Source organism: Notamacropus eugenii, chromosome 2, assembly GCF_028372415.1.
Source record: "Notamacropus eugenii isolate mMacEug1 chromosome 2, mMacEug1.pri_v2, whole genome shotgun sequence".
NCBI lineage: Eukaryota > Metazoa > Chordata > Mammalia > Diprotodontia > Macropodidae > Notamacropus > Notamacropus eugenii.
Window position 1 is genome coordinate 105,750,246 of NC_092873.1, and position 25,384 is coordinate 105,775,629.

At 38.4% G+C, this 25,384-nt stretch overlaps 1 protein-coding gene across 6 annotated transcripts in view; it reads left to right on the top strand.

Moving 5' to 3' along the window:
* BICRAL (BICRA like chromatin remodeling complex associated protein) overlaps positions 1-25,384 on the top strand; it is a 101,951-nt gene that overhangs the window by 67,524 nt on the left and 9,043 nt on the right. For all 6 annotated transcript variants that reach the window (XM_072642182.1, XM_072642184.1, XM_072642179.1 and 3 more), the window contains exons 2-11: positions 181-226; positions 546-594; positions 687-755; positions 3,535-5,217; positions 14,800-14,905; positions 15,558-15,658; positions 16,831-16,892; positions 18,591-18,736; positions 20,626-20,720; positions 22,167-22,269. In XM_072642182.1, coding sequence (XP_072498283.1) covers positions 186-226; positions 546-594; positions 687-755; positions 3,535-5,217; positions 14,800-14,905; positions 15,558-15,658; positions 16,831-16,892; positions 18,591-18,736; positions 20,626-20,720; positions 22,167-22,269 — 2,455 coding nt within the window. In that variant the 5' untranslated portion in view covers positions 181-185. The remainder of the gene's footprint in view (positions 1-180; positions 227-545; positions 595-686; positions 756-3,534; positions 5,218-14,799; positions 14,906-15,557; positions 15,659-16,830; positions 16,893-18,590; positions 18,737-20,625; positions 20,721-22,166; positions 22,270-25,384) is intronic.

Sequence of the window (25,384 nt, forward strand, 5' to 3'; positions counted from 1 at the left end):
ATTATTATGGAATCAGAAGATTGAAATCTTATTTAAATATTCCTCACCTTATTAGGTGGTAAAAATCTCATATGAATGGTACAGTTTTAGGAAAGCATATTTTACATGTTAAAATTGCATTAATACTGTTGCCTTTAATTTGATTTTGATGAAACATGAGCCCTTTCCTTTTCGTTGTAGTTGTCATGGATGATGATGATGACTCGTGTCTCCTTGATCTTATTGGGTAAGCTTCCCATTTAGAGATTAACAAAATACCACTGCTAGTTTGTGGGTTACAACATGCAAATGATTTAAATGTTAAATACTCTTCATGATCACTCCTTTACTGCCTTAAAAGAGGGATCAGATATTGGCCAAAAAAAAAAAATGTATATAGTGCTATGAAATTGAAGACAGTATATAAGACACATGAAGCTATAAAAAGGCATCAGTGGGAAGAATGTCATACTAAAAATAGTAAAGGTTAATCTTGAAAGATAGGTGGTTCAATGTTTTATTTCACTTTTTTTCCTCTTTTTCTCCTCTTTTTTTATTTTTTTTAGAGACCCACAGGCATTGAACTATTTTCTACATGGACCTAGTAGCAAATCTGTATGTATTATTCTAGAACTTCAACTCACATAAACTTTGTTAATGGTTTCACTTAAAGTAACCATTATTTTGCCAAATCTGTACCTTTTCAGAGCACTGACGACTTGACTAATGCAGGGTATTCTGCAGCCAACTCAAATTCAATTTTCGCCAACTCTAGCGTAAGTATCAAGAAATGAACAGCTCTTGAATGCCCCATGCATGCCAAAGGCAGTTAGTTTCTTGCTTTTAACACTGTATCAGACTTTTGTTGCTTTTACTTAATGAAATTCTGAAGCCTTCTGTTGTGAAGTTTCTTGAAGAGAAAAGTTGTGTGCAGAAATTTTCTACTGTTAACAGCCAAATTTTCTACTGTTAACAGTCTAGAATGAGATTTCCTTTGTCAGTTTTCTAAGCTTTCAATTTTGTCTGGCCCAAATGATTTGATGACATTGTGACCTTGGCAAGTCATAAAGAAATGTTTCTAAAATCTTACTTCCATACTTCAAGGCCCTGTAATGGTTTTGTGCCCTGCCCTCTCTCCTTCCCCCAGTTTAGATGCTCCTTTTACCAGTGACAACTACAAGTCCTTGACAACTTAATAAATGCTCTTCATGAGTTGGCTGTGTCTAAAGAAAATTCATCACTTGGTAGCCAGTCTTCTGGTGGTGTGCCTTTGCACTTTTAGCTATACTTATTCTTGAAGGAGAGGGATTCTGGTTCTCAATTATAAAGAATCTTGAAGCCTTTTAAGCTTGTAGGCCCTGACTTAAACCTGTGTTTTGCAAAAGTCAGCATTACCTTTGTCAGCATCAGGGAATAGGGCTTAATGGAACCTACCTTCTCATTATTGAATAAATTTTGTACTTGATTTATTACTAATTAAATGTTATTCTTATTACTAATTAAAATTTATTATAGATCTTAAACCAAAAATGGTACATTTAATATAGTATTTTAACACTTTTCGATGAAACAATAATTTCGTTATCCACATATCCTAATAGTATTTCCCAGTTAATCTTTCTAAGACCTTAAATTGCTTTAATTTCCCAGCTACCTTGACTCCTTCTGAGTCTAAGATTATTACTATAGTAGTATACTGTGATTACATAGCTCATTATATGATGTTTGTCAGATAATGCCACCCACTGATAAGCTTGAATGAAATTTAATTTTTCCTGTGTCCTATGGAATCAGTCTCATGTTACAGTCATATGTCATATGGTAAAGATCTGATGTAAAGTCATTAAGTATATAAGGTCTTGTCCATCAAGACCAACATTAAAGGGTGTTTCACTTGCCACTCTCACATGGATACCGCATCCACTGATTCATTCATTCAGAAATGTTTACTGAATGTTTTCTGTACAAGGGACAAATAAAAAGCCAGTGTGAAAGATGATTTTGAGTTTTCATCTCATAGGTTTATATTTCCTATCTTGTACACATTGGCCAAACTGGGTCTAATCACCTGTGTAATTCTTCATTATTGAGCCTGTGGATTTCAGCTTTATTGATCTCAAATGAAATCTTCAATCTTGGCCCCATGTTGTGACAGTCACTTGACCTCTAACTACATTAATTTCATTCTGTGATGACTGAACAGTATTTTAACTCCTCTCTTTATAACTCAGCCAGTCCCAGCTCTCTGTTTTTTCCCTTCCTGATTCTTGACATCATCTAGCATTCACCTCTTTCCTTCCTCAGCCTTATTGGTTTAGGTATATAAAAGGGTACAACCTTTGCCAAATAGACTCTGTGTTTTTGTATCCCTTAAAAAAACAAAGACTTATTTTAAATATCACTTGACTTCATAGCTTTGTTTTTTCTGTCATTCTTTGCCTTAATTTTGTAATTCTTGAGTGCCCTGTGCTGAAAAATCATATGTGTAATATATAACATTGAAAAGTGTTTTAAAGCCATTTTATATGTGTCTCTAATTAAGCTTCACCCCATAAGAGGATAGACTGTCTCCTATTTCTTATATCCTTGTCACTCAGGGGGTATATGGTAAATGATGACTGACTTTTGAATACTAACGTGGGTACAAGGTGGCTTTTGAAAAATCTCAAAAAACTACTCATTTTAAAGCAGCCAAATGATCATTAACCCAGTGTGTGATAGGAGATTCCCATCTGAACAAGTCTTTCCTGGAGTAGACTGGGGTACAGGTGTACTCTTCCATGACCAGTGATCCTGGGGAGCTACTACTTTGACCTGTGTCTGAGAAAGTTTGGTAGATTGGACATTCTGGGGTTCCCTTGGGTCATTATTTGTGGCAAGTCTACTTTGAGCTGAGACCCCTACTGGATTCCCCTGCAGAACAACTATTGGGAGCTCCCAGGACTGACTTGGTCCCCATGGTCCTTAGGACTGCGTATGACTTTTGGCTAACTCCTAAACAATCATATACATCCGAAGATCAGTAGCGTGCCATCCTTAGATGTGTAGCAATTTGAACAACTAGTTTGTTCTTCTGCCTCAAAAAATGGAGATGAGTAACCCTGAGTAAATTCATATTATGTAAAGCTTATTATATTTTTTACCAGTCAGTGAAAGAAGTCAGAAACTATTTGAATGCTGCATTTTAGATACCATTACCATAGAAATAAGGCAGCAGAATTTAAGAAATCAGCAACTTAGCCTTTAAGTTCTTTTTGTAAAATAGTACAGCTATTTTATTTATTCTTATACATGGAATGGTAAGATGTATTTTGAAATGTTTTTCTGTAGCTGTTCTAATAGAATAAATAGTTCTTTAATTCCCAATGTTTGGTTTGGATATTACCTCCAGGAAATTTTATATAATGTACATAATTATGTCTAATATGTTGGTATAGTAGTAAAATATGACTGTTTTTCTGTTATAGAGGTTTGTAATTAAAATGTTTCAATATATGAGTGTGTTAAAGAGTTAGAGGTGGCATTCTACATATAACCTTCTATATGTTCTTTCAGAATGCAGATTCTAAGTCATCCCTCAAAGGTGTGAGCAGCCAGCTTGGAGAAGGATCTAGTGATGGACTCCCACTTTCAAGTAGCCTTCAGTTTCTTGAAGATGAACTTGAATCCTCTCCTCTTCCTGACCTCAGTGAGGACCAACCTTTTGACATTCTCCAGAAGTCCTTGCAGGAGGCCAATATCACTGAACAGACTTTGGCAGAAGAGGCTTATTTGGACGCCAGTATAAGTTCTAGCCAACAGTTTGCACAAGCTCCACTTCATCCTTCTTCATCAGCATCCTTTACTCAGGCTTCTAATGTTTCTAATTACTCAGGTCAGACGCTGCAGCCTATCGGAGTGACTCACGTGCCTGTCGGAGCATCGTTTGCAAGCAATACAGTGGGTGTGCAGCATGGCTTCATGCAGCACGTGGGGATCAGTGTGCCCAGCCAGCATTTGTCTAATAGTAGTCAGATTAGTGGTTCTGGTCAAATACAGCTCATTGGTTCCTTTAGCAATCAGCCTTCCATGATGACCATTAATAACCTTGATGGATCTCAGATTATATTAAAAGGCAGTGGGCAGCAAACATCCACAAATATGAGTAGCGGACTCCTGGTTCATAGACAGACTCCTAATGGCAACTCGTTGTTTGGAAACTCCAGTTCAAGTCCAGTAGCACAGCCTGTAACTGTTCCATTTAACAGCACAAATTTCCAGACATCTTTACCCGTGCATAACATTATCATACAGAGGGGCCTTGCACCAAATTCAAATAAAGTCCCAATTAATATCCAACCAAAGCCTATTCAGATGGGTCAGCAAAACACATACAATGTGAACAATTTGGGAATTCAACAGCACCATGTGCAACAAGGGATTCCTTTTGCCCCTGCAAACTCACCCCAGGGCTCAGTAGTAGGTCCACATATGTCTGTGAACATTGTGAATCAACAGAACACAAGAAAATCAGTTGCCTCACAAGCAGTGAACAGCACGGGGGGTAGTATTGTCATCCACTCACCCATGGCACAGCCTCATGCACCCCAAAGTCAGTTCCTCATTCCCACAAGCCTCTCTGTCAATTCAAATTCGGTTCACCATGTCCAGACCATCAATGGGCAGCTTCTTCAGACTCAGCCTTCACAGCTGGTGTCTGGTCAAGTGGCTTCGGAGCATGTCATGCTGAACAGGGGTTCCTCTAACATGCTTAGGACCAACCCATCGTATTCGGGGCAGATGCTGAACAACCAGAATACTGCTGTCCAGCTCGTGTCTGGGCAGACATTTACAGCATCTGGTAACCAAGTGATAGTCAATCACACACCTTCTCAGATTGTTGGTGGACAGATGCCCTTGCAGCAGGCATCACCAACCGTGTTACATTTATCACCTGGCCAGAGCAACGTGTCTCAAGGCAGACCAAGCTTCCCAGGACAGTCTGCTGTCACAAATGTTTCCGCCCCTGGTCGATTCACAGTCGTCAGCTCCTCCAGCACAGCCCTTCCTAACCTTGGGCCTTCAGTCCAGTCGGCATCATCTGCAGCAAACTTTAATGGAGACCAGCTACCCCAGCCCAACCGGACTCCGGGGCCTGCCAGTGTGTCTCATCGTCTTCCAGTTTCCTCATCCAAATGTACTGGCACCTTCAGTAACACCCCAGGAGGAGGGACCCAGCCCCAGGTCTCCTTTTGCCAGGTAGGAGTCACTGTCTGGTGCAGGAGATAAGTGGTATAGGGAACCAAGTTATGAATGACAGCTTGACCCCTCACCTCTGGACAGTGAATGGGATGTGGCTTTAATTATTGATTCACAGATTTTTAGATGATATTTGTAAGCTTACATTAATTGTGGGTATTTTGTTTGTTCTTCTTTTAATGTTTAAAATTGCTTTGGATTTCAGGTTGTCAGGGCAGAAAGGGGTAGAGCAGAAAGAAAGCTTTTGACAGTCTTTATGGCTAACCTCTGAGGAATCAAATCAAGGGAGGTACTGACTACAGGAACCCAAAGATAGTCAGGGGCCTGGTGACAGAATTAATAACAGTATTTATTAAGTACCTATTAAGTACTATGTGCCAGGGGCTATTTTAGGTGCTGAGAATGTAAGTATACAAGTGAGATAATTCCTCCTCACAGAGAGCTTACATTTTCTAGTGGGGAAGATAATGAGTACATATAAAAATATATACAGCATAAGAATAAAGTTAGTAAATATAAAGTATACAAAATAGATACAGAATAATTTGAAAACGAAAGAACTAGCATTTGGGAGAGCTAAGGACAGTTTCATGAAGAAGATAGTGCCTAAGTTGCTTCTTAAAGGAAAAAAAGGAGCTCTGTTAGAGGTAAGAAAAGAGTACATCACATGCATTAGAAAGGCATGGATGTGGCTGTTGAAGGGTCATGTGTGAGGAACAAGAGACTGGCTTAGCTAGATTGCAGAGTACCAGATAGGAAACAACAGTGTTCAGTGAGACTGTTAAGGTAGGCTGGAGACAGATTGTGTAGAGCATTAAAAACTAATCGAGGAGTTTGATTTTTATCCTCAGAAGCAACTGTAATTTGTTGAGTAGAGAGTCAATGGTCATCTATATTTAAGGAAAATCAGTTTGGCAGCAGTGTGTAGGGATGGGATGGCTGGGAGTAAAGAGAGACTTGAGGCAGGGAGATCAGTTAGAAGGCTGTTAAAATCATCTAGAAGTGATGAGGATCTGAACTAAGGTTGTAGTTTTCTAAATGAAAAGATTGGCAACCATGTGGATATGTGGGATGAGAGAGTGAGCATACTTTGTAGCAGTATGTGTTAAAAGTTGATTATTACAAACCTGAGGCTCTCAAAGGACAGTGGTGCCTTTGACAGAAATAAGGAAATTTCAGTGAGGCACTGACTTAAGGGGAAGGATAAGAATTTCAGTTTTAGGTATGTGGAATTTAAGTCATCTCTGGGACATCCAGTTTGAAATGTCCAATAGGCAACTGGTGATCAGGAATTGAAGCACAGTGGAAAAATGGGCTGGAAATATAGTGATGGTGATCATCTGTGCAGAGATGAAAATTAAACACATGGGAGCTGATCAGGTCAGGAAGAGAGCATCTGCAGAGAGAAGTAAAGAGGGCACAGGATGGAAGTGTGGGAAATTCCCACATTACAGTGTGCTGGGGACAACAGGCCAGCAAAGGAGACCAAGGAAGGATCAGTTAGGTGGGCAAAGAGAAAGGCTGTGGACTGGAGGAAAGGGATTTAAGATGCAGAAACTCAGCTGTTGGATTGTGCTATGAAAATGTGCCCTGCCCTTCTCATGTACTGTGTTCTGATGAACTTTTGGAATTAGTCTGGCTGGATTGAGATACCATGGGCAAAAAAGGTCTTTTGGTTTAAGACACTGCCTTCATGAAGTACTATACCTTAACCATTTGTGACAGATGGTTACCAATCCTTTTAAAGCTTTCCAGAGAGGAGCCCTCAGAAACTTGTTGTTGTATTAAATTCTTCCGCCAGGAAGTTCTTCCTTTGGTCTGATCAAACTCGTTGTTGTAATTTAAGCTCATTTCTGTCATTCATTGGAGCAAATGCAGTGAATGATGGCATAGTAAAATTGTAACATGAACTGGAATTCTCAATGACTGGAGTGTTCTAGTTAAACCCACATTTTAGTTAAGAAAGGCTAACAATCCGTTTTAAAAACATATTAATCCAGTTTTCTGTTCTTACCATGGTGCTTATATGCACAAGACAATTGAACCTCCAGTGATTAAGAATCTTGCAGAAATGATCATCGTTCTGAACCTCTGTTTTCTGGGGATGAGGGAAGTAAGCATTTATATAATGCCTGCTGTGTGTGCCAAGTCGTGGAGTAAGCACAAGATCTCATTTGATCCTTACAACAACCTTGCAGCGTAGGTGCTGTTATTCTCCCCTTTTTGCACTTGGGGAAACTAAGGCAAAGAGAGGCTAAATAATTTGCTAGGGGTCATACAGCTAGTAAGTGTCTGAGGTCATATTTGAACTTAGGTTTTCCTGACTCCAGGCCCAGCACTCTACCCACTGTGCCACCTAGCTTCCTCAATAGTAGCTGTTCTAAAATTGCTCCTCTATTCCTTAGCCAGCCCCCAGCCACTCAGCGAATGATCTTTTAATTTTCCTGAGTTCAAGACTACTGACTATAAACTGCCTAACAAATCTTAGCATATCTATATGCCCGTCTTCTTAACCTAGTTTTTGAGGAAAGTGTATTTATTATCCCTCGTTTCTAAGGTTTGTAAACCCTTCCATCAGGTCCCTAGATCACATCATTTTCTGACATCTCCTTTTCCAACATATTCAATTTCTCCCTTTTCCTAGGCTCCTTCCTTTTTGTCTTCAAAAAGCCAACACCTTTTTTTTTAACCTGCCAAATTTAGAGTTCTCTGTCCTCCATTTCACTATCAACCTTAAAAGAGGATTTCTATAAAACTTGTTACTTTCATCCTCCCTTCCCATTTTGTCCTTTTAACGATCCACACTCTGGAAAATTGTCAGTGACTTTTTTCCCCTCCAAATTCAGTTTTTCTCCATCCTTAACATCTCTATAATTTTTGACACACATATATATGACATGCGTCACACACACACACACGTATACTTTAGCCATCTATGAGTACCTATTCTCTAGTTATTTGCTAGCATAAAAACTGCCACACCTTTCTTTCTACCTCTGATCTCCTTGGGTTACATACTCAACCAGGTACTTTTTGTAAAATGATAAATTATATCATTTAATGCATGTTCAAAACTTTCCAGTTACCCACAAGTTAGAAAACAAATTTCCCTGCAAATAGACAATCTGGCCCTACCTTGTCCAACCCTGTCTACTGTTCTCCACTAGCACAATTAGCCAAGGTGGTCATCTCTTTAAAATTATATTCACTCTAGACATAAAGTTTTTCTGATTTAATTCCTTTAACTCCTTGTGACTGCTCCTCATCCCACCCCCCCCACTCCCCATTCATGGAACATCCTTCCTCATCTCTGCCTCTTACTTTCCTTAGTTTCCTTCAAATCTCATCTCAGGATACTCTTTGCAGGAGGCACATATCCCTCTGGGATTACTTCCCATTTACTCTGTGTATATCTTGTATTTACCCAGTTACATCTCCCTCATTAGAGGGTGACCTCCTTGAGGGCAGGAACTGGGGATAGAGTTTTGCCTTTTTAAAAAATCTCTGGTGATTAGTTTAGTGCTTGGATTCTGGTAAACTTTAACTTCATAAATGGTGTTTTATTTTGTTTTTTAATTGATTGACTTAGGACAAAGGTCACATCTTACCAAGTTCCTATTATGGACACTATCTTAGGTGATGGGGGAGATCAAAAGATAAATAAAATGTAATCCCTTCCTTCATGGTACTTCAGTCTAGCTGGGAGGTAAAAAATGGACATAAAGGATTACAAAATAAAACACAAATTCATTGCATTGTATTCCCTGGGTCCCTCAGCTCCACACTGGTTGCTTTATTGGTTGCCTTCTCCTCCTCCCCCTTTCTAGCTCAATCCTGAGAAAAGTAATTATTAATAACCAATGATTTGAGGAGATCCAGAGTCCTCCCCTTTTCTGTAGTTCTTCAGTCTCTTGAAGGACATTACTGATAATGAGATTGAATTAACTGTCCTCCATCTTGGTCAGACCCCACCCAACCCAAGGAATTTAATATCCCGTTGGGAAGTGTTCTACTTCCGGTGTGGGTAAAGATAGATTCTTTGATTAGACTACCCAAAGCTGGGAGTGGTCTGGGTGTTCAAGAGTGACATAATGTCACTCAGCCCCTCACTAGAGTGAGCCAACTTCTCGTTGTAATTAATATTCATTCTCTCATTAATTGTTAACCAGTCAAAGTTGATTGCCATCCTCTAGAACACCCACTTTTTCAAGGACACATAAGCTGTGAACCTGCCGCAGTTGTCTTTGGCATTCAAGAGTGCCACTGACCTCTTTTATTAAAATGCTAGCATTATTAATAAAATGATTACTCAGAAACTGTCTCTCCAAGCCTTTTAAATGTCATAACCCCTACATTAACTCAATCCTCAGTGATTAAAATACTCATCCCTTCTCATTGTCCCTGTCTCAATGGTAGGGTTTTCTTATTCTCATCCTCCTCATTCCCTTCCTTCTCAACTGAACCTCCACCTCCACCCCACTTCCCAACTCCCCCAATCCTCACCCCAACTCCACCCCACCCCTGCCCCATCTCCCATTCTAAAGCTACTTACCCTTTCCATTTCAGCCCTCTGAAATGCGTGATCCATGGATAATAAAATAATAGCTAGCATTTATAGAACACTTTAGTGTTTGCAAAACACTTTACAAATATCTCATTTTTCCTCACAACCACCCTGTTATTATCGCCATTTTACTAATGGGGAAAGTGAGGCAGTCAGTGCTTAAGTGACTTGCCCAGAGTACACAGTTAAGAAAGTGGTTGAAGGTAGATTTGAACTCACGTCTTCCTGACTCAAAGTCTAGCACTCTTATCTGTTACACCACCTTCTTGCTTGTGTGTTACAAACTTACTTTCATCTTAAACCTTTTCCTTTCTCACTCCTTCCATTTTCTTGCCCTCACAGAGACCTAGTTACCTTGTAATGACACAGCCTCCCTAGCCACCCTTTCCAAGACTGATGGTACTTTCACTCACTGGTCATGGTAGGGAAGTTGGAATATCCCTTGCTCTCCATTGCCACTTCCAGGCTTCCCTTTTCCCACCATCATTCAGTAACCTCTGAAGTTATCTCCAGTTTGTCCTGAAGATATCTTTTTTGTACACAGTTATTTCATGCGGTTTCCCCCTTTAGATTGTGTGATTCTTGAGGGAAGGGGCTGTCTTTTGCTTCTCTGTCCCCAGTGCTGCTTACCACAAGTCTGATATGTAGTACCTGCTGGTGTATTGATTTGTTAAGAGAAGTACAAAGGACTGTGTATGCTGAAGAAGGCTGATATCCAGAGGGAGGATGAGTAAGTAGGCCCTTCTATACTTTGCTCTACTCAGGCTAAATCTGTAGTTTCAGATCCAGACTTGGGCACACATTTAAGGACATTAGTACACTGGACAGCTTCCAAATGAGGGCACTTGAGTCAGTGAAGGGCTTCAGATTCACCTCTTTGAGAGTCGTTTGAAGGAGCCGAGGCTGTTTGGTCTCTATTTCAGTCTGGGAAATGGAATATATAGAGGGAAACATGATTGCTGTTTTCCTGCAAGGATCAAAATGGTTTTGCTTGAGACCCCAGAGGGTGAAATGGGAGAGAGATAGCAGAAGACAAATTTCTGTTCTGTATGAGGAAATAGATGATATCAAATGATCAAGTGAGATAACATATGTAATTATTATTATATTATTATTTGTAATAATATATAATATAATATTGATAATATATTACGAAATAATACATTACTATTTTCTATATACTATATTATTAATTATTATTATATATATCATGCTATGTAAATGTGGCCTATCAGTACCCTTGCTATTGTTATTTGAGCCCATTCCCAAGCCCTGGTCTTCCTTAGGATAATCTGAATTCTTTACCCTTGGAGTTGTTAGAGGGAAGCTGGATGGTAGTTTGAGGGGTGACATTGTGTCTGAGAACAATGCTTTTAATAAACAGTTGAACTAGAAAACCTTTGCAGTTCCTTCTAACTGTAGTTCTTTTAAGATCATTTTTAAGAATTTTAAGAATCATTAAGATTCTTTTAAGATCATTTCTGACCGAAAAGACAAGGTTTTATGGAAACGATAGAATTAGAACTGATCCTTAAATAGTTGGGAAGATTTCTCCTGTCCAGCATAAGGATGAAGATCTTCTTGGGATAAGGCATAAATAAATGCACAAAGGCTATAAAACAAGGTATATTGTCAAAGGATGGTCTGTAATTAAAATTTGACTGGAGTGTCAGGTATGGAGAGGAGGCCAGGCGTAGTGTCTGTTGGGCATGGGAAAGGTAGGTTAGACCAGCATAAAGCTTCTATGCACATAGTTAGTACCCAGTGAATAATTACTCTAGGCATTTTTTTGTAGTTATTTCAGTTTCTCAAAGCATATTATGGGGGGGGAGGAATCTGGTTATTACTCTTTTTGGTTTGTTGGGTTCTATTTAATCAGTTTTTATTTTATCATGAAATTTCAAGGGCTCTTCAGAGACTGAAAGTCACCTGTTCTAACATGAGTAGATTTCTCTTAGGTCTTAGAGAGGGAAGAAATTTGCTGAATTTGTAAGGCAAACTATTTTAATATATTAGCAATTTATAGAAAATACTTGTAGGTTTAAGTATCTCCTCTAAGTGAACTCTAAATCTGTGAGCCTATAAAAGTCAGAGAATGTGAACCTCATGTTATCAGAATTGGAAATGCCATATAAAGGACCCCCCAAAAATTTCCTGGGAGTGAGGGTAGATTGGCTATTTTTTTGGAGTATAAAGGAATAGAGAACCGGAGTGTCAGGGATAAGTAAGGCTGCTGCTGCCAAAGTAGAATGGGAGTGACTGAGACCAGTTCTTTAAAGAACATCTAGACATAGTGTATGACTGAGAGTAATACTGAGATACTGAGTATCTACACATCAGGGATGACTAGAATATTTCAAATTGGAGGTTTTCTTAAGAGTTTAATTTAAGGGAATGGACTACAGCTGCAAGAGAATAGGAAGGGAGGTTATATCCTACCCACTGATGAGGAGAGAAGACTTCTGCCTGCCATACAAAGTTCTGAACTAGTATATCATCCCTACTATCTTTTTTAAAAATTGTTTTATTGACACGTTTTGTTTTTATATTGCAGGTTTGGTTGGTTAGTTTGTAGAAATAATCTCATTTCTTTCCTGTCCTACACTGTAGCAAAGACAAACCCTCAATAGGTTTGCCCTGTCTAACTATGATATATAAGACTGTGTACAGACTACATTCTGTCCTGGTGTTCTCTTGCCTCTCTGCTGAGAGGAAAGGAAGCTATGTCCACAGAACCACTGAATTTAAGAGTTGGAAGAGATCTCAGCAGCCACTGAGTCCAACTCCTGCCTGTTCTGTTATCTGTACTCTAGGATGATTATTGGTTTTTTATCTGCTCAGAGATTATTGGGGTTTCTTTTAGTGATCTTTTAGTTTACATTGTTGTAACCATTGTTGTTCATTTCTTCTGGTCCTGTTTCGGTTCCACAAGCTCACATTTATCCGTTGATGTAAATCTTCCCATGTTTCTGAATTGCTTGTATTCATAATTTCTTATGGCAAAATAATATTCTTTTACATTCATATATCACAGTTGGTTTAGGCTGTTTACTAATTGATGGGTACCCTTGTTACTTCAAGTTTTTTGTTACCCCCAAAATTGTTAAAATGCTGTTTTTTAATCTAAGGCACTGGTATATGGGGTAAGACTATAAAGTAATAAGACTGGACTGATAACTTCATTCTGATTAAATTATAAAACCTTTGTAACAAATGTGTATAGTCAGGCAAAACAAATGACCACACTGACTTTGTCCAAAAACATGTCTCATTCTGCATCCTGAATTCATCATCTCTCTGTTGGAAGAGGTACACTGATCCTCTGCAGTCATGTTGATCATTGCATTGACCAGAGTGCTTAAATCTTCTCAAGTTGTTCTTTTTTTCAGTGGTGTTGTTGTATAAATGGTTCTTCTGGTTCTGCTCACTTCACGCTACCTCCATTCATATAAATCTTCCCAGGATTCCCTTTGTCATTACTCACAGCACAATAGTATTCCATCACATTCATAGACCTTAATTTATTCAGCTATTCCCCAGTTGATTCCTGTCTTGCTTTTAAAAAAGATTTCCATACTTATCTGTCTGGGATAACATAGGTATGACCTTATTATGCAAGAGGATTATTCACAGGCTAACTCTGGTTAACCTCACAGTGATTTCCTTCAGCCTTCTGGTATGCAAGAAGGGAAAAGGAAAAGAATTTGAAATTGTTTCAGGGAAAAGACTGAACTAGTAACTAAAAGACAGCTAACGTCCTTAATGATCCACAGCACTGGAATCATAAATGATTCTCAGAGTTGGGGATAATCAAAAAGTCATTTCTGTTCAGCTTTAGGAATGTATCATATAGAATTATAGAATTGTTTATTTTCAGAGATCATCTTCTTATCGTATAAATAAGAAAGAAGGTGTTGGCATCAGTTTTATCTTCCTAATTATGTTTGCTGAAGCTGTTAAATTGAGAAGGCAGTGTGGTGTAGAAGATGGAAAGCTGGTCTTGGGCGTCTGGCTTCTGACATATACTGCATTGTTTGACCCTGGGCAAATCATTGAATATCTCAGTGCTGTCAGCTGTTCTCTAAGAAGATAAATTGTAGAGCACTTGCTGATCTCTATTAGTAGAGGGAATTTCCTTACCTAGAATTCCTTATATCACTATTTCCTGATCTTATGCTAACTGATTGTAAGGTCAGTTACCTCCTAACTGTGCTGAGTAACCAGGATGATAGATTTACTACAGTTAAGCCACAAAGAGAAAATACAATTTTTTGGTCCGTGAGTCAGACAGACTTAGTTTTAGGGTGGTCGAATTCAGTTAAAGCGTAATATATAGGAACTCATTGTTTACATCCTATTTCAAAGAAGAATTGGGTTTTGTATGTATATGAAATCACAAGGGATAAAAACCATGTAGTTATGATGACTGTGAGTTCCTCTTGGATCTCAGTGATTTGAACCATATGAAGTAGGACCCCAGGAGGGAGGATGTTTGGATTTATTATTATGGTGGCATGAAACCAACCAACTTTGATGAAGCATCTCAGGAGATATCACTGAATGTGCCCCAGAGATTTGAGGAGAAGGAAATGTATTTATTAAAATTCTTCCTACATCAGGGGTTCTTAACCTTTTTTGTTGCATCATGGGCCCCCTTTGGCAGTCTGGTGAAGCCTGTAGACTCGTTACTTTAGAATAATATTTTAAATGCATAAGATTATGAAGGCAACCAATTATATTAAAATGCAGTCATTTAAATATATATGTATATGTATGTGTGTATATATACGTATATATATTTTAAAGTTTACATATTCCAGGCTAAGAACCCCTGTCCTACATAAAAGGAAAATAATACTATTTGTTTTCCATTTTTGTTTCTTTGATGTAACTTGAAGAAAACTCTCTAGGTTGAATTTTTAAGTTGTTAAAGGACTTGAGTCATTTGTTTATAACTAACCTGTTAAGACTTTAAAATCTTTAAATTGACTTTTCCATCTTGGTAATATTTTTCACAGGCTCAGAAAAAAAGCTTGAACCAGACTTCCCCCGTTTCAACTTCCAAGACCCCAGATGGCTTGAGACAAACGCAAATAACTGGTCTCTTGAGTAACCCATTGCCAGGTCAGGAGCCTCTCCTTATCTAATTTTTACCTTGCCTCCTGACATCCAAAGTCAGTTCCTGTTCCTCATATCTAATCCTGAATGAAGTCTTTCCAGATTAACTTTACTCTGTTGTGATCACTCCTTTAATTCTGGGACTCTCAGCACTTTCATAATTAGTCTACCTATTATTTAATGTGTGTTGCTTTGGTAATTGTCCCCTGGTCTCTTCATTTGTGTGCATTTGGTTCTCACACTTAGAATGAACACAAGGGCAGTTACCATATTTCCTATTTATTTTGTGCTTCCTATTGTATCTAGTATGGGGTTCTAGAGACATTCTCAGTAAACATTTAGTAATGTAGAAGGCAAAGCCTTAAAAATGTGCATTCGGATGCTTCCATGTTTTTTTATTCCCCTCCTCTCAGCTTTGTGGATACTCAGGTCCTCCAAAAGTCATTTGCTTCTGCATCAAAGGAGGTGAAACTCCAGTGTTTAAATTGACTTATATAGTGGATTCTGACAGTCATTTTGTCTGATCCCCAGGTCTGGGAGATCAGTTCTCCTCCTTGCTCTCCTCTCATCTTAAAGTAATTAATTATCTGTGATGCAAGAATTATGGTTTACTATTTCGCTGCCTTTGATTAACATCGTATGTTTACTATTTTAATAGGACAGGATTCTGGAAGCAAAGTTATTCAACCACCCTTAGGAACACCACAGCCACAGCAAGAAAAAGGAGTGGGATCATCACCAGGACAGCCAAGTGTACAGGTAGATGGCTACTGAATGGAGCTTTTTCTTAGTATTTAGAGCCAAGGAATAAAAGTGTACCTCACCAGTTGGCTGCATATTCAGGACAGAGATTGCCTCTTCTCCCACAAGGGATCTTACTGTAGAAAGTGCACATTTCCCTGGAGGGCTCTCAGAGGGCTCTTTTTGTATTAAAATTGATAATAATCACATCGAGCATGAATGAATGATTTACATAAAAGATAATGTGGACTTGGAAGCTGAAGACCACAGTTTAAGAGCTGGCTGTTCAGTTGATTAGCAGTGAGACCTAAGCCTTAGCTTCCTCTTCTGTAAAATGAAGATAATACTTCTCATATGTCGTTTATATTCTAAGAATAAAATAAAATTACATGAAAGATTAAAACTTTAAAACTGCATAAAGTATGATGTAAGGTCAACTATTATTACTTGTGATACTTCTCACTCATGTCTTAGCAAAAACAATGCCCTTGTTCCCATTCAGGACTCTTTTCCAAGTGGCCAGCAGCATTTGACAGGAGAGGTGATTGGCATTATCCCAATAAAGTAGCCTGGGAACTGAAAAAGTTTGAACACTACTGTGTAAAACTAATGGTCCATAAGAGAAGAAGGAAGAAAAAAAGAGAGGCTTTTTTTCAGCCTTGTAATTTCCTTAAATATTTCTCCATCCCTTTAAATTTAAAAGTCTCCTATGATCTAGGATTGCCTGGTAGTGCCCAGTGAGGTGCTACTCTGGTTCTCCCTTCCCACCAGGCAAAACAGAATCTGAATTTGCTTCATAAAAACACAGTAGAAGTCTGTGCCAGACTCACTTCTGGGCCATGGGGCTAAGTGGTATGTGTTGATTTCTCATTTGTGGAGTTGTTACCTACAAACGTATTGCCCTACACGTTTTGTCACCCTGTAGTAAGTTAACAGCTGAGTCATGGCTGTATTCTGTGGTCCCAGAAGTTTTTAATATAGTACCCCAAGTTGTTAATACTGAATCTATAGAAGTATTGCTCTTTTATTAGTGATTTTTTTCAATAAGGCACAATGCTACCATTCCAGAAAATGCCCTTTATTGTCGCTGAAAACATTTCTACATTTAAAACTTGATATTCGAAGTTTCCTCTAACCTATTGTTTTTTTTTCTGCCAAAGGAAATAATCAGAAAATTTATTTTCTTCTAGGTGGATAGTCATACAGTGGGACAAAAGAGGCCTGCTGCAAAACAGCTGACTAAAGGAGCTTTGTAAGTTAACTTCTGAGAAGTTGGATTTAATTTCAGATAATTGCTCCAGTTTTCCCAGTTTCTATCATAAACCACAGAGATCAAATTAACATCTTGTGTAGATATATTTTGGGATTGTCTGATTCTGCATTAGCCTTTTTTAAAAATTATATTTTTGTCTTTTCTAAAATGTATAGTTTCGCTGATAACGTCTTTCTTAGGGGGGGTATTAGGATATCAAATGGTGTTTGTTGAATCCTGGAAAGTGATTTAATCTCTTGGTGTTTACTTTTTTTGTTCCTAAGGCTAATAGTTTGGGCTTTTAAAGTTCTTGTTCTGAAGATCCCTCTTGAGCATGATTAGATAAACAGACTTTAAGGTTGAGAGCAGAAGTGTTAGCCCAGAATTTAGCTATATCTGTATGGTATGTGTGTATCTAAACCTATACAAATAGTTTGTTGGAGTACCATGTTTATGTGAGACTAAGCTCATGTGTTCAGTTCTCCAGTGAACCTTAAGAGGCACAGGATAAACTCCCAACACCATTTATTGCATTGTACAGTATTAATCACAAGAGAGACACCAAGCATCACCAATTGCCTGTTGAATGTTCTAAGATGAATGGCCCAGAGACATCTCAAACTTAACATGTCCAAAACAAAATTCAGTCACTTTCCTAAATTTCCCTCCAAGCTTCCTTATTTTTTTGAAGACCTCACCATTCTTTGATTCTACTACATTTGTAGCCTTAATGTCTTCAACTCCTAATTCTTCCTTAGCCCACAAATTGACCTCGTTGCCAGATCTTTCATTTCTGCTTCCACTGTCCCCTTCTCTTCCATCTGTCCCTTTCTCTTCATTCATCCAACCACCCTTTAGTTCAGTCCCTTGTCCTTTCTCAACTGGACTTTCACAATGGTCTCCCTCCCTCAGACTCCTTCCCATTCTTAATTCATCATCGAAATAGCTGCCAGAGTGATTATCCTTACGTACCCTTGTCAGAAACTCGTCACTCTCCTGCTGCTCAATAAACTCTGCTGACTCAATTCTAGACTGAAAATTACATTCCTCTTTTTAGCTTTTGAAGTCCTTCCCATCCTGGCGTCAGCCCATCTCATCCTGCATTACTCCCTTCCCTCATTCTGTAATCAATCAAAACTGGCCTGCTCTTCTTGCCATATGGTCTCATCTCCTTTGTGCTTTTGGATCATCTTTCTCCATGCCTGGGAAGCACTCCCTCCTCACCTCTGCTTCGTTACATTCCCTCTTGTCCTTCTAGACACAGTGCAGGTACCACCTGCTACGTAAACTAAGCCTTTCCTGATCCCCTGATGTGCTAGTGCCCTCCCTGTTAAGTACCTGGTACTTAAATATTTTGTATTTAGCTTGTAAGTATTCTCTAGATACTTATTTAGGGGTGTACTGTTTTCCCCAGTAGGGATTGCTTGATTTTTTTTTGTCTTTGTCTCCCCAGCACCTAGTTCAGTGCCTGGAACATAGTGGGTTAATAAATGCTTGTTGAAGGATTGATTGATTGATTGATTATACAGGATAGTGGATGGATGAATACAACCTCTCTCTACTATTAGAAAGACAACTCAGAAATCTCATATAATTTATATACTGTTGTTATTCCTGTTTATTCTTATATAAATGTGACTGTATGGTTAGGTTTCTCAAAGTAGTTCTGTGTTAATATTGGACATTTATCTCTTAAAGTATTCTCCAGCAGTTACAGAAGGATCAAGCCCATGCTGTGACGCCAGATAAAAGCCAGTTCAGATCACTAAATGATGCGGTCCAGAGACTCCTTTCTTATCATGTGTGTCAGGGATCCCTGCCAACTGAAGAGGATTTGAAGAAAGGTAAATAGGCCTTCAGCCTGAGACAGCTCATTCAATGCCTAAGGCCAGTAGAATTTCTAAGAGGATGATTGAGAGTTTTAGAATGCAAATCAGAGAGCCTTCCTTTGAAAAATCCCCGCTCTGTCACTGACTTGTTGCCTAGGAGCAGTAGGAGGAGAGTTATTAGTATCCATCTTGTAAGAAATCTCTGGTATTCGTAAATTGCCTCATCACGTTCTTCTCACCCTAGGTCAAGAGATGGTATCCTCTCCAAAAATGTCACTTTTGTGGGCAAATTCCTGAGCGATAGAGCCAAAGCACGAATGAAGCATCTGCCTGAAGATTTTACTTGACTGGTCATTGTGCAGACCACTTAGACCAACCCTGTCCTTGCTCTTGGTGACCCATATTCTTGAATGGATACTTAAAGAGGTGCTTAAAGACCTGAGGTCACAAAGCCAGTCAAGCAAATAATCAAGCCAGAAGTAGAACTGGGACCTTCTAGTACAACAGCACCAGTGTGGTATCTGGCCAAAGATTACGCACTGGTTTCTCTGTCCCAGCCGTCATGCTTGCCTTCCCATTCTCATATTCAGTCCTGACACTCCATCAGCTGCTTAGGCTGCCTCCTACCCACTTCCATCATGAGTGTGTTTCCAGAGCCCTGACTCCATTTCATCTCTGCTGCCTTATTCTCCTGTTAGCTGTCCCTGATCCTTACACTTCTGGCTCTGCTCCATAGTATCCGGGCAGTGGTCACTAAGGCAGGCATAGTACAGTGGAAAGAGCATTAGCTCTGGAGCAACAGACCCTGGCTTCAAATCTCACCTCTGATCTTACTACTTGTGGGACTTTGGGCAAACCATTTAATTTCTTTGGGCCTCAGTATCCTCATGTGTAAAATTAAAGGTTTGAACAAGATGGCCTTTAATCTTGCAACTCTGGATCTGTGATTCCATGATCCTGTGAACTAGGAGGGGGTCAGGACCAGGTAGGGAAGGGCTGGTGGGGTGGTGAAAAGGAAACATGAGATTTAAAAAAAAAAAAACAGATGAAAAGTGAGAGAGGGAATGTGGCAAACAGGTGAAGAAGGAAAGGAAGGACTACAAAACTGTAACCCTGAAGATATGACCCATTAGTGTAAGGTTATACATGGAAAGAAGGAAGGAAGGGAAGGAAGGATGCTTGTAGCACATGCTGCTATGTGCAGAGTAAGCATTTTACACATTCTCATTTTATTCTCACAACCACCCAGGGAGGTGGATGCTATTATTATCCCCATTTTACAGTTGAGAAAACTGAGGCAAACAGAGATTAAGTGACTTGTGGCAGAGTATCTAAACCTGAGTTTACAGTTAGACTGACTCCAGGCCCTGCAGCCTCATGAAAACATCCTCATAATTGAAAGGAGTGGCAGCACAGATCATCTCTAATTAGCAGGTCATCCTTAGGACACTTATATTTGATGTTGGAATAAATCGCATGATTTTGAAAAAATATTTGTTGTTAAAAAGTATTGGCATTCTGTAATATATAGATCCTCTTGACTGGATTCTATTTAAGCTGACAGTAGAGAAAAGCAGCCCAAAAGTCTGGCCAGGGCAGATGTGAAGCTAGCCTGGGATGGATGATAAAATGTTCACAGATTAACCTTGATAATGGATAAAGTTATTGTATTCAAGAGAGTATTTTCTTTCTTAATGGCCTCATGAAGTCCTTTCTAGCCTGAAGAATCACTGAAATAAGTACACTGTCCTGTGTCTGATCTCTATGAATGGTCCTGGGCATCTATAAAATGAGGGGATTGGGCTAGATGACCTCTGTGGCAGAGAATTCTGTTACAGCTCTAAGTCTGTTTATCCTGTTAATGATGGTGATGATAACCTTTCCTGTCTTCTCTTTCTTTTTAGTGGACAGTGAATTTGAATCAGTTGCCACTCAACTCCTCAAAAGGACCCAAGCTATGCTTAACAAATATAGATGTCTGCTCATAGAAGATGCCATGGTAAGACCTACAAGCCAAGTAGATTTGGTTTTCAGAAACTCATTGCACGTCATGCAGCTGCTTCAGAGATGAAGTCCCAAAGAGGCAGTGTGCTTTCAGAACACAGTTTTTAAACTCAGAAATTAAGAGATGACAGAAATTTGCTTCTTTCCTGTTTTGATGATGCATTCTGTTTTTACATCATTATAATTTCCTGATAGGACCCCTTCCTTCCTTTGAACATTCCCTTGTAACAAAGAAAATTAATTAAAATTAGCTAACACAGCAGCTATATCTGACAGCTTTTGCAACATTTTGTACCCATAGTCTCCTGTCTCCCTTCCAAGAGGAGGGAGATATTTCCTCGCACAGATGAAATACTGAAGATCTTCTGAGAAAGATTGCAGGTACAGAGTAGAGTGCATTGGATAGAAATTTTTCAGAAGGAATAGAGGAAACATGGAAATGACCAATGCCAAAATTAGTTCTTAAATACTAGTTAACTAGAAAAGAGAACAAAAGACTTAGGAAAAGACAGAAAGGCCAAATCCATTTTGAGAGTCCAAGAATTTGCATTAAGCTATAAATAATCTTGTGGATGATGTAATATCTACAAAGATACAGTCTTCTTACATTAATATTATTATCAGTGAGGTCTTAAGCCAATGATAATATTGCTTTAGGAAAACCTCTCAGATACACTGAGCTAGGATCAGCTATTTAAAGCTAGGAGAGAATATTTTTTCAACTTGAATAGCTATCAGTGAAGCAAAACTGGTCAAGTTGAAAGAAGCATTTATATTGTAAGAAGCTTTATCAGCATTGTTGAACTGTTTTTAGATGATTTTGGTTTAGATACATCATGAAATAATCAACTTAAGCAGAACAATTTATACAATAACAAGATTGTAAAGACAACTGTGAAAGACTTAAGAACTCTGATCGACACAAAGGAACCAACCATGCAGTTCTAGAAGCCTCATGATGACACTTGCTGCCTACCTCCTGATGAACTCAGGGTTCAGACTGAAGCATATATTTTTTTGGGCCTAGTTAATATGCAAATTTGTTTTGTTTGACTATGTGTATTTGTAACAGATTTTGTTGCTTTCTCAATGGATGAGGGAGGAGAATGAGGGAGGAAGGGAATTCGGAAATGAAAATAAAATTGAATTAAAAAATAAACATAGCTTGCTCATCTCAAAACAAAAAAAAAAAAAGAAATTTTCTGTTAAATAAGGACCACGATTCTAACTTCTCTTTTGCTGAAGTCAATTAAAATTCAGTTCAGGGAATTTCTTAACAAATAAATTTATTACAGAAGTTTTGGAGTATAAAAAGACACAACAGGAAACTAGAAAGTAAATCTTAATTTTTGATTTTTCCCTTTTGGATTTGAAGACCCAACTGACATGTTTTGAACTGATTTTAAAAGTATGTGAAATGATTTTACTCTTTGTTTTTCAGCGGATAAATCCTTCTGCTGAGATGGTGATGATTGACAGAATGTTTAATCAAGAAGAAAGAGCTTCTCTGTCCCGAGATAAACGCCTGGCCCTTGTAGATCCTGGTAAGCAATATCAGAACTGAAGTCAGGAAACTTTCAAAGGGGGTCTTTATCTGAATTAGGTTGTGAAAGCTGAGTATGAAGATAAATAATATTGAAGAAAGCATGAGAAAAACTCCCAGCACCTGTCAGGTGCTCTGAAGGTTCTGTGTTCTGTAAATGAAAAATTTCATTTTTGAATTCTGTGTTTGACCTTTGTGATTAAATTATTTCCTTATATAGGATTCCCAACTTCTTAGCCACCCTCAAGTACTAAACCAACCCAAAAACTAGTTAAGGAACTGTGCCAAGTAGAACTTTCCTTTCATCCTTAACATTTCATTATCACTTGCATAAATTTTTAGTTTGTCCTCTTGTGCTCTTTTAGATTGTTTTAAATTTTCTGACTTAGAGAAGGAAAAAATAAAAGTGGAGCAATCTTTCAATTGCTTTCCCTGTTTTACTTCACTAACTACTTTGAGGCATTCTGCTTTAAGAAGTTTTTAGGAAATTTTTCCTTAAGTTAAACCAAATTCTTAACCATAGTCCCTCTGTTATTTTGTAAATAATTGTCAAGATCTTCTATGAAAAAAAATCATCTCTATTTACATAGCATAGGAGTGGATCCCTACAAACTTAGCTAGAGATCCCTAGTCAGACAAATAGGTGTTGAACAGAACACAGCCTTGAATAGAGCCTCGTGGTGTTCTCCCAGAGCCACCACCCTGCTTCAGAGTTGACTTGGTTGTTGTCCTTCCTTCCCAAAGAGGACCAAAATGACATCATCATGACCAGAGTTGACTTAAGCTCAAGTGGACTAATGATCTCCTTGATTTGTCTTTTTCCTCTAATGGTGCATCTCATAAGCTGCCTCATTCTGTGCTCCTCTTGTCTACATCTTTCAAGAAGTTCTAACCAGGGGGTCCACAAAATATGCCCAGTGAGCCCCTTACCTTCTTTTTTCATGGCAAGGATATTGGTGGAGCACACATACTGTCAGGACAATCAGTAATCCCTGCTCTTGCTGTAGCCCATCTCTTTGATGGCATCCTTCATTCCTCTTCTCGTTTGTAATTTCTTATTTGTGATGTGCTGCATCCTACTTACAGCCACTGTGTCCTTGTTCTTTGTCCTTTGGATGGTTTACAGTTACGTACACTTCATAAATTCAGTCCTTTGGTGAATTAAAAAAGTTTTATCTCACTATCCACTCAGGAAAAACCAAGTGGAGAAAGAATGCCTACTGTCTAGACCATGATATGCAGTTGGATACTACAGTCCATAGTGTTTGTTCATCACTGTATATACACTTGGACAGAAACTGGAAATGAATTGTTAGTACAGTTGGCCTACAATTGAATAGGAAGAGGAGAGAGACCCAGATTGCCTTCAGGAAATTGCATAGTTTTTTGAAAGACCCTAATCTTCTTCCAAAAACAAAAGCCTGTTTTCTTTAATACTATTAACATTTTTCATTTTAAAAAATTAAAATTTAATAATATTAAAATGTTGATTTTTAAAATGCCAGTATCATCCTGGTGTTGTAGGATTTGGAATCATGGAACATCCTCATCTTCAGGCTGATAGCAACCCATTAATCTCCACTCTGTAGGCCTATAGGAATCAGTTAAGCCAATTCCAACTGTACTATCATCTGATACATAATTCAACATAAAAATGAATAAAGGCCTTCCTATAATCTGGCAATATCTATGAAATTCTTCCAACCTATCAGTTTAGTAATCAGTCAAAAAAGAAATGAAACTATGTAGCTCTATATGTGAGAATGGCAAGATTTATTTTTATTAAACTCATACGAACTTTTAATGATCAACACTTTTCCTTTCAAAGAACAGTACTCAGAAATGATACATTTAATGGTTTGTTCTAGAATTTTGTCAGGAATTGAAGTCAAGATAGCTAGAATGTAATAGTTTATTACCTTTTTGAAAAATAAAATCACATTGTCCTGCAACATTTCTCCTTTCTCCATAGTTTTTCAAAGATGATTACCAGTGCACCTGTAGATGTAGTTCATCCATGCTTAATGATTTGAACTCATTTAGAGCAAGTAGGTATTCTCACCATCTCCCACTGATTTTGAGTTTCAATTCCATATTAACAATTTTTGTTAATTCTTCCCAGTCTGAAGATTATTTTCCTTGATTGGGAAAACAGAAGCCAAATCTTCTTGCAATCAGATGTCATCACCACATCCATCAGTATAGTCAGTCCTATTCCTTCCTGGATCTTCTTGTCTCCAACATAACTAAAAAACATCTTTGAAAGCATTGGTTCATTCTAGGCTTTAGCTGCTCTTGCTCTCTTGTTCTGGTCATATCTTTTTAAAATTTCAGTTCACTACCTATGCAGCCATATGGATCTCTTTAGACAGATTCCTTTTCTTTCCCTTTTGGAATCATTTGTGTTGGCATCACTAGACTCTTCTTCTTGAGTATCTTCCTCTTAAGCCATGTCATAAGAAGACCATGGGACTGTGAAAAGAGTATTGTCTATAGAGTCAGAGGACCTAAGTTCACATCCTACTTCTGAAATTCGTTACCTGTGTAACTTTACAGTTTCCTCTTTTCCTAAATGACCGCATTAGTCTAAATGATCTCTGATATCTTTTTGAGCACTAGGTGTATGATCCTATGCTACTCCCCTTTAGTAACTCAGACTGCTTCTTCTGGACTCCTCCCTCTTTATCCATTCTCCAAACACTTTGGAATCCACTCTTCCAAAATCTAGGGTACACATCAGAATGCCTGGAAAGAACAGAGGTTCTCTGTTCTATCGTGAACTCTGAAGTAGTATGATCACTTCTTGCCAAGGTGTCCATCATGTCTAGTTTACCAGTCAGTTCCTCTTTATTAAGTCAGAATTATTAATTGTGACAACAGACCTCCTGATCCCTTCCTCTGTCTTCTATAAGATTAAATATTTCAGCAAGGCAAGAACTTATCAGTTTCTCTTCAGTTAGTGGAAACTATATCCAAGAAAAATGTGAAATGCCCCATGACAATGGTATCTTCCCTGCATGTTGTCTGTCATCATCCCATCACTCATTTTCTATTTCCTCCTCTTTTGTGGGTGTTCTAAGGTATATGCCTACCCCCAATATCAGTGTCCCTTCTGT